Source organism: Tasmannia lanceolata, unplaced genomic scaffold (assembly GCF_043159265.1).
Source record: "Tasmannia lanceolata isolate RefF3 unplaced genomic scaffold, GAP_Taslan_0.1 ptg000015l, whole genome shotgun sequence".
Lineage (NCBI taxonomy): Eukaryota > Viridiplantae > Streptophyta > Magnoliopsida > Canellales > Winteraceae > Tasmannia > Tasmannia lanceolata.
The window spans coordinates 57,706,003-57,717,160 of record NW_027518692.1 but is presented as its reverse complement, the minus strand read 5'-3'; the positions used below and the strand labels follow the sequence as shown (position 1 = coordinate 57,717,160).

General features: G+C 39.3%; 1 protein-coding gene across 1 annotated transcript; it reads left to right on the top strand.

Annotated features, from left to right (window-relative positions):
• Nucleotides 1–7,181: 7,181 nt before the first annotated feature.
• LOC143846228 (putative jasmonic acid carboxyl methyltransferase 1) lies at nucleotides 7,182–10,743 on the top strand. The gene is made up of 4 exons (XM_077354654.1): nucleotides 7,182–7,367; nucleotides 7,442–7,849; nucleotides 9,799–10,065; nucleotides 10,175–10,743. The coding sequence occupies exons 1-4, from the start codon at nucleotides 7,293–7,295 to the stop codon at nucleotides 10,538–10,540; spliced, it is 1,116 nt and encodes a 371-aa protein (XP_077210769.1). The 5' UTR covers nucleotides 7,182–7,292; the 3' UTR covers nucleotides 10,541–10,743.
• The last annotated feature ends 415 nt before the right edge of the window (nucleotides 10,744–11,158 follow it).

Sequence of the window (11,158 nt, the reverse complement as noted above, 5' to 3'; positions counted from 1 at the left end):
TATGATTCAATGGGTGCCTTTATTAAAAGAATAAAGGAGGGGGGTAGGATTGAAATTATATGAGTTGAATGGGTGCATTTGTTCAAAAAAGTAAAAAAATGTGGTGTAATTCTCACGTAATTTTCAAAAAAATCGAAAAAACTATTCTCTTTTCATCCCAGCTTATTGTATTAGATAGATAGATGCATTGTATGTGATGTATGTACATATGCATCAGCACATATATACACTAACAGCAGTTCATGGGGAGGAAAGAACACATGGCATACCTTCTTCTCATAATGGAGATGTTCACCACTAGGATATTACCAAAACAAAAATAGTGAACACAGAAGGCATTTCGCTGATGGTCTGTTGAATGTGAGAGCAGCCACAGCAGATTTTTTCATCATTCATGAGGTGGCTGCTCTCACATGCAACAGCCTATCCACGAAATGCCTTCAGCGATGGACGCTAGCAAATCCCTATCTAAGTAGGATAGCATATTTCCATGAATAGATTCAAGGATTTCTATATAAACTTACCTTCATTCTAACATAATACAACATTGGATGGTGGAATATATTGGGATCAAAATCCATTTCAGTTATCTTTTTTTTTTTTGAAACATCCAATTCAGTCATCTTCAATCAATAAAAGCATTAGGCAAGGGGCAAATCTAGTGATCTGATCAACTTCAGACAAGCTCAACTATATTAGTAGTACTTTTTTGAAAGAAAAATAGCATCATAGGGTTTGGAGGTAAAGGTGATGGCCGTGGCTGTAAAAGTGACGGTGGTGGTGGATAAAGTTACAACTCCCACTGGTGTTGATCATCTCGAGGGTCACAACGGGTTTTGAAAGAAAAAAAAAACAGGGGAAGGGGAAAACGTGAAGAGAATCTCCAGGCATTCGGGATTTCATCTAGAGGAAAGCGGGGTGTCAAATGAACTTTAGGGTTTGGCAGGCAAGGCCCCGCACTTTAAAAATAAAAATAAAAAATTTTGCGGGATTTTTATTACAGGCGGTCATAGAGAGACTAGCGTTGGTACCTATAAAACTTGGCTTTAGAACAGTTTGGAGGAAGTTCCTCCAAAGTTCCTCTAGTTTCCTCTAATAGCAAGGGGTGGGGAAATATCAAATCCATGGCGACCTTTTATTTTCAAAAGGATTTGATATTTCCACACCCCTTGCTATTACATTATTAGCAAGGGGTCTGGAGGAACTTCCTCCAAATGGGTATGAAGCCAAGTTTTATTCATAACTAATAGGGCTGCACATGGTTCGGTTTATGGAGTTTTTTTTTATCCGATCCGATCCCATCGGTTTGGAGAAAATCCAAACCGTAACCGAACCAATGGGGGTATAACCGAACCAAACCGAACCGATTTTGACCAGTTCGGTTCGGTTCGGTTCACGGTTTATCCATCCAAATCAAGCAACTAAATATGTTTATCTATTAAAAAAAGGTTTATCTATCCAAATCACCCATCAACCAACCATCAACTTTAGAACATATCCAAATCAAGTCATCAACACAAATACACAGTCATAAATAAGTTTAATACAAATAAAGTAACTCAATCCATATTTGTGCCCCTCCCCCTTTTCTTCTCTTGGACAGCCCTTCTAAGTATTTATGACTATTCTTTTACACTTCTAAGGGGTGGTCTGAGGGGAAGGGGTGAATGTATTAATGTATCATGACTTTTGAATCTAGGGAATTGATATAGGCAAACCTCTCTTGTTTAAATCACCCTTTTCTCTTTGCAAATGATATAAAGTATTAACTCACCTTAGATTTAATAGTGACACAAAATCAGTTCGTCTTTTCCTCCATTTCTCGGTTCGGTTCGGTTAATTTTCGGATTAAAACTCCAAAACTGTGAACCTAACCAATGGGATCGGTTCGGTAAAATTCTAAAACGTGAGTGAACCAATGCCTAGAAAAACTGAACCGAACCAAACCGAAAGGCCCAGTTCGGTTAGGTTTATCGGTTTGGCCGATTTTTTGTGCTGCCCTAGTAACTAATGGGGGAATGAAAGACCTTTTTGTCCGGAGCTTGAGAAAGACCGCGGGTATAAGTGCATTTTTAGATGTAAAACTAAAAACCACCTGTAAAAATTGCAACTTTATAAGCACACTTGTATTGTTAAGCATATGCCGGCGGTTATTTTATGACTGCCGGTAAATGTACGATGGTAAAGAGTAGTGAGTTCGGTTAGTTGATCACGGCACAACATTGCCGCCCCTTCGATACATCTTGTTGGTTGTTCATTGGTCCATCCTATAATAATAATAGACACAATTTGGTTGGAGAAGAGTTGATAATTGGTCCCTGTAAGTGAATTACCGTGTTGGTTCAAATTACATTTTTTACGTGGAAAACATGTAATTTAGGAAAAGTTTTTATTTTTTATTTTTCCAAATTTTTTAAGAAAATTCGTGCAGTCCAAACCGGGAATACTGTATTTATTTGATAAAAAATTTAAAGGCGAATAATTACCTATCAAACACACACCGAAAACCTAACAATTATCATTGATTCTCACCTAATTATCACATCGCCTTCATTTCTAAGGCATCTTCCCGGGTTCCTCCAAGGGAAATTGAACTATTTTTTTTTTTTTTTTTGGGTTTTGCTAAGGTCACTCGTTAAGGAGCATTTAAAGCACCTATTTTCATGCACCCCACGCTTATATCCTAAAACACATTTATTACCGGAGCAACGATTGTAATCGAGACTTTATTTCCACAGTTGCAATTTCAACAAAAGAGGATAAAGTGGGCGAGGGTTTCATTTTTACAAAAATACCCTCACCATGACAAAACAACAGGAATACCCCTATTCATAAAATATATAGAGGAATAAGATTGTACGCTCGACCGTACCTAAAGTTAGGTACGGTAGAGTGCCAAATCACATGGGTCCCCCATTTTTGGTGGCCATCTAAACATTTGCAAGGCCCCATCATAGATAGGGTGCATACCAAAAATCAGCACCATTGAATCATCCTAACCCCTCCAAAACTAGAGGCCAAAATGGGCAGATTTGTGGACAAACACTGTCTGTCCATTTTGGCCTCCACAAATGGATGGGTTAGGATCATCCTATGGAGCTGATTTTTGGTATGCACCCTATCTATGATGGGGCCTTGCAAATGAATAGTTTAGATGCTCACCAAAAATGTGGGACCCATGTGATTTGGCACTCTACCGTACCTAACTTTAGGTACGGTCGAGCATACAATCCTTTTCCTCATATATATATATATATATATATATATATATATATATATATATAATGGGAAAGTGTTGCTGCGCTCGAGCGCAGAAACAGGCAGGTGGGGCCATTGGTTGGGGGAGGGGGGGGGGGGGGTAGAGGGGTTGGGGGGTGATCCTAAGCATTCATTTGGAAGGCCCCATCATGGATGAGGGGCCTGCCAAAAATCAGCTCCATTGGATCACCAATGGGTGCCCATTTGTGGGGCAAAAAATGGACAGATACCGTTTGTCCGCAAATCTGTCCATTTTTTGCCCCACAAATGGACACCCTAAGGTGATCCAATGAAGCTGATTTTTTGTGGACACCTTACCCATGAAAGGGCTCATCAAATGAATGATTTGGATCCCACCCAAAATGTAGCCCCACCCTGTTTCTGTGCTCGAGCGCAGCAAATGCTTGCTCATATAATATATATATATATATATATATATTATGGATAGATGGGTGGAAATCCGGACAATGACAGAGTATATTGACATTTCAAGATGCATAAAAGTGAGAAAAGGTGAGAGAGAAGTGGTACTGATTGTTTACTGAGTGTTTTGGTGGTTGAGAGTGTTAAAGTATAAAAGATTAAATAATGCCAACTCTAACAGCTTAAGTTTTTGGACTAACTGGTTGTTTCACATGGTATCAGAGCATAGGTCCCGAGTTCAAACCTCCTTGGTGTTAAAAATCCATATGCAATGGTCAACCCGAAAGTGGGGCGACATGTGCAACGTGTAGGCCAACCCTAAAAAGAGGAGCCACACATGAGGGGGAGCATTAAAGTATAAAAGATTAAATAATGCCGTCTCCAACAGCTTAATCTTTTGGAGTGACTGGTTTTTTTCACAGGGAGGTCTATACTTCCCAATCATGACCAGTTTAACCTGGTAGAACTCACCCCTAAAAGTTATCTCTTAGAGGCAGGGTGCCCATCCCTTATAATCCATCCCCATCTATTTCACTTATCCGATGTGGGACTATATATTTGCTTTTGCATGGAACCCAACAACATGCTTTCTTAATTTACAGGAAACATGTTACATGACATGCATTACATGCTCAAGTGGAGGAAACATGTTACATGACATGCATTACATGCTCAAGTGGGGCACTAAATCAATATTCTAGGAGTGCATCTTGAATACAGTGCAGATGGAGAACATTGTAGAGGTGCAACTCGGGTTGATTTTTGGGAGGTCAGTTTTTTAGGGCGGTGATTTTTTTCACACCCCCCCCCCCCCCCCCGCCTGGCAGGATTATGCGCCCCCGTTTCACGTGAAAAATCATCTCCCTTTTTTTTTTTTATGGGGAATGGTAAGATTATTGAACTCCACGAAATGAAATGTAAAGGTGGACAGGTCCTAAAAGCCATTATAAGAAAAGTACCGAATAATTCTTAAGCTTATTCGATTTTGGTTAGGGTTTTGCCCGACTCGAAAATTCCTTGGGTCAAGTTCACGAATCATGGGTCTTGAGTTGGGTTGATTTTTTAGAGTGGAAAACTCTGCCCAATCTCGGGTCGGGTCGGGTTTCAAGGAAAAAACCTAAATAAAAAAATTGACTTAATTACATTTTTGGAATGAAATGTGAATTAACCTCAAGATATAAGTCAAACAGTGCAACATCAGTTCCAATTCATTTTTTTATTATGGTTTCGTCATATGTGTGTTTTATATAGCTACACCGCCAGCTACACCGCCAGCTTAAAATACAATGGGCCCACATTGTTTTGGTGATCCAAACCATTCATTTGATTGGCCCTCACATAGATAGGGTGTCCACCAAAAATCAGCTCCATAGGATCATCCTAACCCTTCAAACTATGGAGGCAAAAATGGACAAATTTGTGAAGGTTTTTACACGTTCATTTTTGCCTCCACAAATCGTAGGGTTGGGATGATCCTATGGAGCTGATTTTTGGTGGACACCCTATCTATGTGAGGGCCAATCAAATGAATTCTTTGGATCACCAAAACAATGTGGGCCCATTGTATTTTAAGCCGGCGGTGTAGCTAAGTTAGCTACACCGGTGGTGTAGCTTCACTTTCCTCTATTTGATCCCACCCAAAATGTGGCCCCACCCTGTTTCTGTGCTCGAGCGCAGCAAATGCATGCTCATATAATATATATATATATATATATATATATATATATATATATATATATATATGGATAGATGGGTGGAAATCCGGACAATGACAGAGTATACTGACATGTCAAGATGCATAAAAGTGAGAAAAGGTGAGACGGAAGTTCACAACATATTAAAACATAAGGTATCTCGTCTAGTTGAAGCAGGCCATTTGTGGATGAGGGGCCTACCAAAAATCAGCTCAATTAGATCACCAATGGGTGCCCATTTGTGGGGCAAAAAAATGGACAGATACTGTTTGTCCGCAAATCTGTCCATTTTTTGCCCCACAAATGGACACCCTAAGGTGATCTAATGGAGCTGATTTTTGGTGGACACCCTACCCATGAAAGGGCCCATCAAATGAATGCTTTGGATCCCACCCAAAATGTGTCCCCACCCTGTTTCTGTGCTCGAGCGCAGCAAATGCATGCTCATATATATATATATATATATATATATATATATATATATATATATATATATATATATATATATATATTATGGATAGATGGGTGGAAATCCGGACAATGACAGAGTATACTGACATGTCAAGATGCATAAAAGTGAGAAAAGGTGAGACGAAAGTTCACAACATATTAAAACATAAGGTATCTCGTCTAGTTGAAGCAGGCCATTTCTGGATGAGGGGCCTACCAAAAATCAGCTCAATTAGATCACCAATGGGTGCCCATTTGGGGGCAAAAAATGGACAGATACTGTTTGTCTGCAAATCTGTCCATTTTTTGCCCCACAAATGGACACCCTAAGGTGATCTAATGGAGCTGATTTTTGGTGGACACCCTACCCATGAAAGGGCCCATCAAATGAATGTTTGGATCCCACCCAAAATGTGGCCCCACCCTGTTTCTGTGCTCGAACGCAGCAAATGCATGCTCATATAATATATATATATTATGGATAGATGGGTGGAAATCCGGACAATGACAGAGTATACTGACATGTCAAGATGCATAAAAGTGAGAAAAGGTGAGACGGAAGTTCATAATATATTAAAACATAAGGTATCTCGTCTAGTTGAAGCAGGCTATTTGTGGATGAGGGGCCTACCAAAAATCAACTCAATTAGATCACCAATGGGTGCCCATTTGTGGGGCAAAAGATGGACAGATACTGTTTGTCTGCAAATCTGTCCATTTTTTGCCCCACAAATGGACACCCTAAGGTGATCTAATGGAGCTGATTTTTGGTGGACACCCTAGCCATGAAAGGGCCCATCAAATGAATGCTTTGGATCCCACCCAAAATGTGGCCCCACCCTGTTTCTGTGCTCGAGCGCAGCAAATGCATGCTCATATATATATATATATATATATATATATATATATATATATATATATATATTATGGATAGATGGGTGGAAATCCGGACAATGACAGAGTATACTGACATGTCAAGATGCATAAAAGTGAGAAAAGGTGAGACGGAAGTTCACAACATATTAAAACATAAGGTATCTCGTCTAGTTGAAGCGGGCCATTTGTGGATGAGGGGCCTACCAAAAATCAGCTCAATTAGATCACCAATGGGTGCCCATTTGTGGGGCAAAAAATGGATAGATACTGTTTGTCCGCAAATCTGTCCATTTATGGACACCCTAAGGTGATCTAATGGAGCTGATTTTTGGTGGACACCCTACCCATGAAAGGGCCCATCAAATGAATGCTTTGGATCCCACCCAAAATGTGGCCTCACCCTGTTTCTGTGCTCGAGCGCAGCAAATGCATGCTCATATAATATATATAAATTATGGATAGATGGGTGGAAATCCGGACAATGACAAAGTATACTGACATGTCAAGATGCATAAAAGTGAGAAAAGGTGAGACGGAAGTTCACAACATATTAAAACATAAGGTATCTCGTCTAGTTGAAGCAGGCCCGCCATGGAAGTCCAACAAGTTCTTCACATGAATGGTGGAGTGGGAGATACCAGCTATGCTAATAATTCATCACTACAGGTCTCTCTCTCTCTCTCTTCTAATGGTCTTCTACATGATTTGATTATGACATTTTTTTTTTTCATTTTGTATAGAGAACAACAATAACCAAAGTGAGGCCCATAATAGAAGAAGCCATATCAAGTCTTTACTGCGTCTCTTTCCCTAAGAAGATAACCATAGCAGACTTGGGTTGTTCTTCAGGACCCAACACCTTCTTAGTGCTGTCTAATATAATAGATGCTGTTGTGATGAAATGCCACCAGCTGAACCATCCGTTGCCTGAGTTCCAAATGTTCTTGAATGACCTTCCAGGGAACGATTTTAACACCATTTTCCGATATCTGCTACCAAGTTTCTATGAGAAACTTAATGAAAAGAAAGGGGCCGATTTGGCGCAGTGTTTTGTTGCAGGAGTGGCTGGTTCCTTTTATGGGAGGCTTTTCCCAAGCAAAAGCCTACATTTTGTTCATTCTTCTTATAGTCTCCATTGGCTCTCGCAGGTCAGTGATCTTCATGGTAGGAGCAGTCCATAAATAGGTCATATATAGGGCCTCAAAGATGTTAGATTGAAAGTTTCCTACTAACAAATTTATGTCGACAAATATATTGTATTATGCATATATAGAAATAAAATTCTCCGAATAAACTGAAAGAATCATGGAAAAAATTAAATTTTGGATGCCCTGTTTTTAAACTTTATGAACTAAAAAATATTTTAAAAATGGGAATTGCGAGCGTCCATCGCAAAAGGCATTTCGCGGCTGCTCACAGTCGCATGTCAGACCAGCCACCTCGTGCTGTTGTCTCCATTCATGAGGTGGCTGGTCTGGCATGTGACAGACCAGCTGCGAAATGCCTTTTGCGATGGACCTGGCAAATCCCCTTAAAAATTATTGCATATTTTAATCAATGCAAATTTTCTGTACCACGTTATTGTTTTTCTCATGGGCATTTTTTGAAATATTTCAAGAAAAGAGGAATGATAGAATGTAGAGCTCTCTTGCGAAAATCAGCTCCAAGGTGCCCCTATTGGTTGCTTTATGCAAAGTGCAGCTCGGAAAAAGGTGGAATGCACCTAAAAAAGTGGAAATGCTCCTAGAAACATTGAAACCGTGTTGACTTTGCATAAAGCAACCAATAGTGGCGTCCTTGGAGCTTATTTTTGCAAGGGCGCCCTTCATTCTATCATTCCTCTAAATTTATTTTTTTTTTTTAGTTACAAAGATCATTTAATTTTTCTTTGGAAATATGTTCAGCCCACTAGAAACAAAGGGATTTGCTAGGGACCATCGCAGAAGGCATTTCAGTGTTCTTGAATGAGATAGCAGCCACATAGCCTCACTTTTCAACTGATTTTGTCACTATTCATTTAATTCATCTTAGGTAGATGCTCTCTCATGCAATTGCGCACCCACGAAATGACTTCTGTGATGGTCCCTAGCAATTCCTAGAAACAAACATCGAATTTTTTAGGAGTGCTTCTTTTAAGAGTCGGGGGCATGGTTTTAGAGAGAGGAATCAGTATTTAGAAAGACTAATTTTTGGACGATTTGGTTTTATTGGAAGACTAATTTCATGGATAATTTTATTGGTAAATATTTTCCATGGAAAATATTTTCTGAGATTTTTGTAAGGTAATTCTTTTACACCTCATGCATAACATGCTCGGGCCAACCATTTTAGACCACATATTTTGATAGCGTGAGGCCCATCATTTAAACCCATGCATAGGCACCTCATGTTTTGATATGCTAGGAACCACTATTCTATACCATGTTTTCCTGGGGATGACGCCTACCATCTCCACCCAAACCCATGCATTATGGTTGATCACACCAGTTTACACACATGGGCGGGCCCACTATCTCCACCCAAACCTACTGGACTTTGGAATCTTTCCAATAGAATATTATTTTCCATGAATTTTTTTACACCTCAAGCACAGTACTGCAGGGCCCACCATTTCTCACATTATATTTTGATGGGGTGAGACCCACACCATTTTATACCTACTCATACCAAGGGTGGGGCTCACCATTTTATACCACATGTTTTGATGTAGTGGGGCCACCATCTCCAATTAAACCCATTCAAAAGTAGGGTCCACTAATTTAAACCTTAGATTTTTTATGGAGTGGGGCTCACCATTTTACCTCAGGATTTGATGGTGAGAATACTAGTGCTTGTGCGTATGTGTGTGCGAACATACATGGAAACTCATGCAAAATATAAATTTATGTACTCAAATTTGTTCAAAATTCATGATCATATAAGGCGGCAAGCATGCATGTATCATGTGTAAGAATGTCATGTTTCAAAGCATACCCTAACATAGGCATTAAAGATCAAAATTCAAAGACCATATAAGGAAGCGGCAAGCATGCATGTATCATGTGCAGGAATTTCATGTTTTAAAGCATACCCTAACATAGGCATTAAAACACACCAGGTTCCTCAAGGGCTTCAAAACGAAATGGGCATCACATTAAACAAGGGTAATATTTACTTGGCAAAGACAAGCCCTTCAAGCGTGTTTAAAGCTTACTTAGCGGAATTTCAAAGGGACTTTTCCTTCTTTCTCAAGTTACGCTCGGAAGAACTAATTGGTGGAGGACGTATGGTCCTAACACTTCATGGAAGGAGAAGCTCATATCCATACAATAGAGACTGCTCTTGGGAACCGTTGGCTCAAGCTCTCCACGACATGGTCTTACAGGTATAAACAAATTCACATTGTAACTATTTAACCCCCCTCATCTCTCTCTCATTGAAAACTCTATAGATCATTATTTTCTTTGCTTTGCTAACAAGTTTGTCCAATTTAGGGAGTGATTGAACAGGAGAAAGTGGATTCATTTAATCTACCCTATTATACACCTTCAATTCATGAACTGGAGGCTATTATTGAGACAGAAGGATCCTTTAGTCTTGATCGCCTCGAAATAATTGATATTAATTGGGATGGTAGTGAAGATGCCAATGAGGAAACATCTGCGTTTAATAGCTCGGCAAGTGCGCAAAACGTTTCAAAGTCCGTAAGAGCTGTGTCGGAATCCATGCTTGCTAGTCACTTTGGAGAGGCGACAATAGATGATTTGTTCCAAAAATATGAACAAAATGTTGTTCAGTTTCAATCAAATGGGAAACGCAAGTACATCAATTTGGTGATTTGTATGACTAGAAAAGGATGAAAATGGGCATATAACCGCTTCATTGAGAATAAATTATATGTAGTAGTCCTATATTTTAAAGTTGTGTATCCTACTTTGTTCGATAGCATTTTATGCTTCTTTGCTGGTATTATACAAAGATGTTGCAAGCATAATTCAAATAAAGTGAAGGGTCTTGTGAACAGCGAAAAGGGGTCACAAATTATGAATTGAACTCCCTTTTTTATATTAATACTAATAAAGATATAAATAGCATGCAGACATTGTCAAGATACCCTACACGTATTTCTTTAATCTCCATACACATGTATAATACAATGACGGCAACCCATAATGGTCAAATTTAGTATTCCAAAAACTCAAACCGTATCATAGTATCAAAGCATGATAGTGACCACTGTTCCATTTGTTGATCATCTCTGAAGTGCACTGCATTCTGGTTTTAGTTGATTGCTATTGAAGCCTTTCAAAGTTCAGTTTGTCGATCACGGTAGAAACATTGTTGTCCCTTCAATATCTCTTGTTAGTTGTTCATTGTAGTCTCCTTATTCGTTCCTGATTGTCACCTCTTCTTATTTGTCCCTTTCTATATATGTTTCTCTCATCAAGGTGTTCTTCCAATCGTCTCTTTTCTATTTT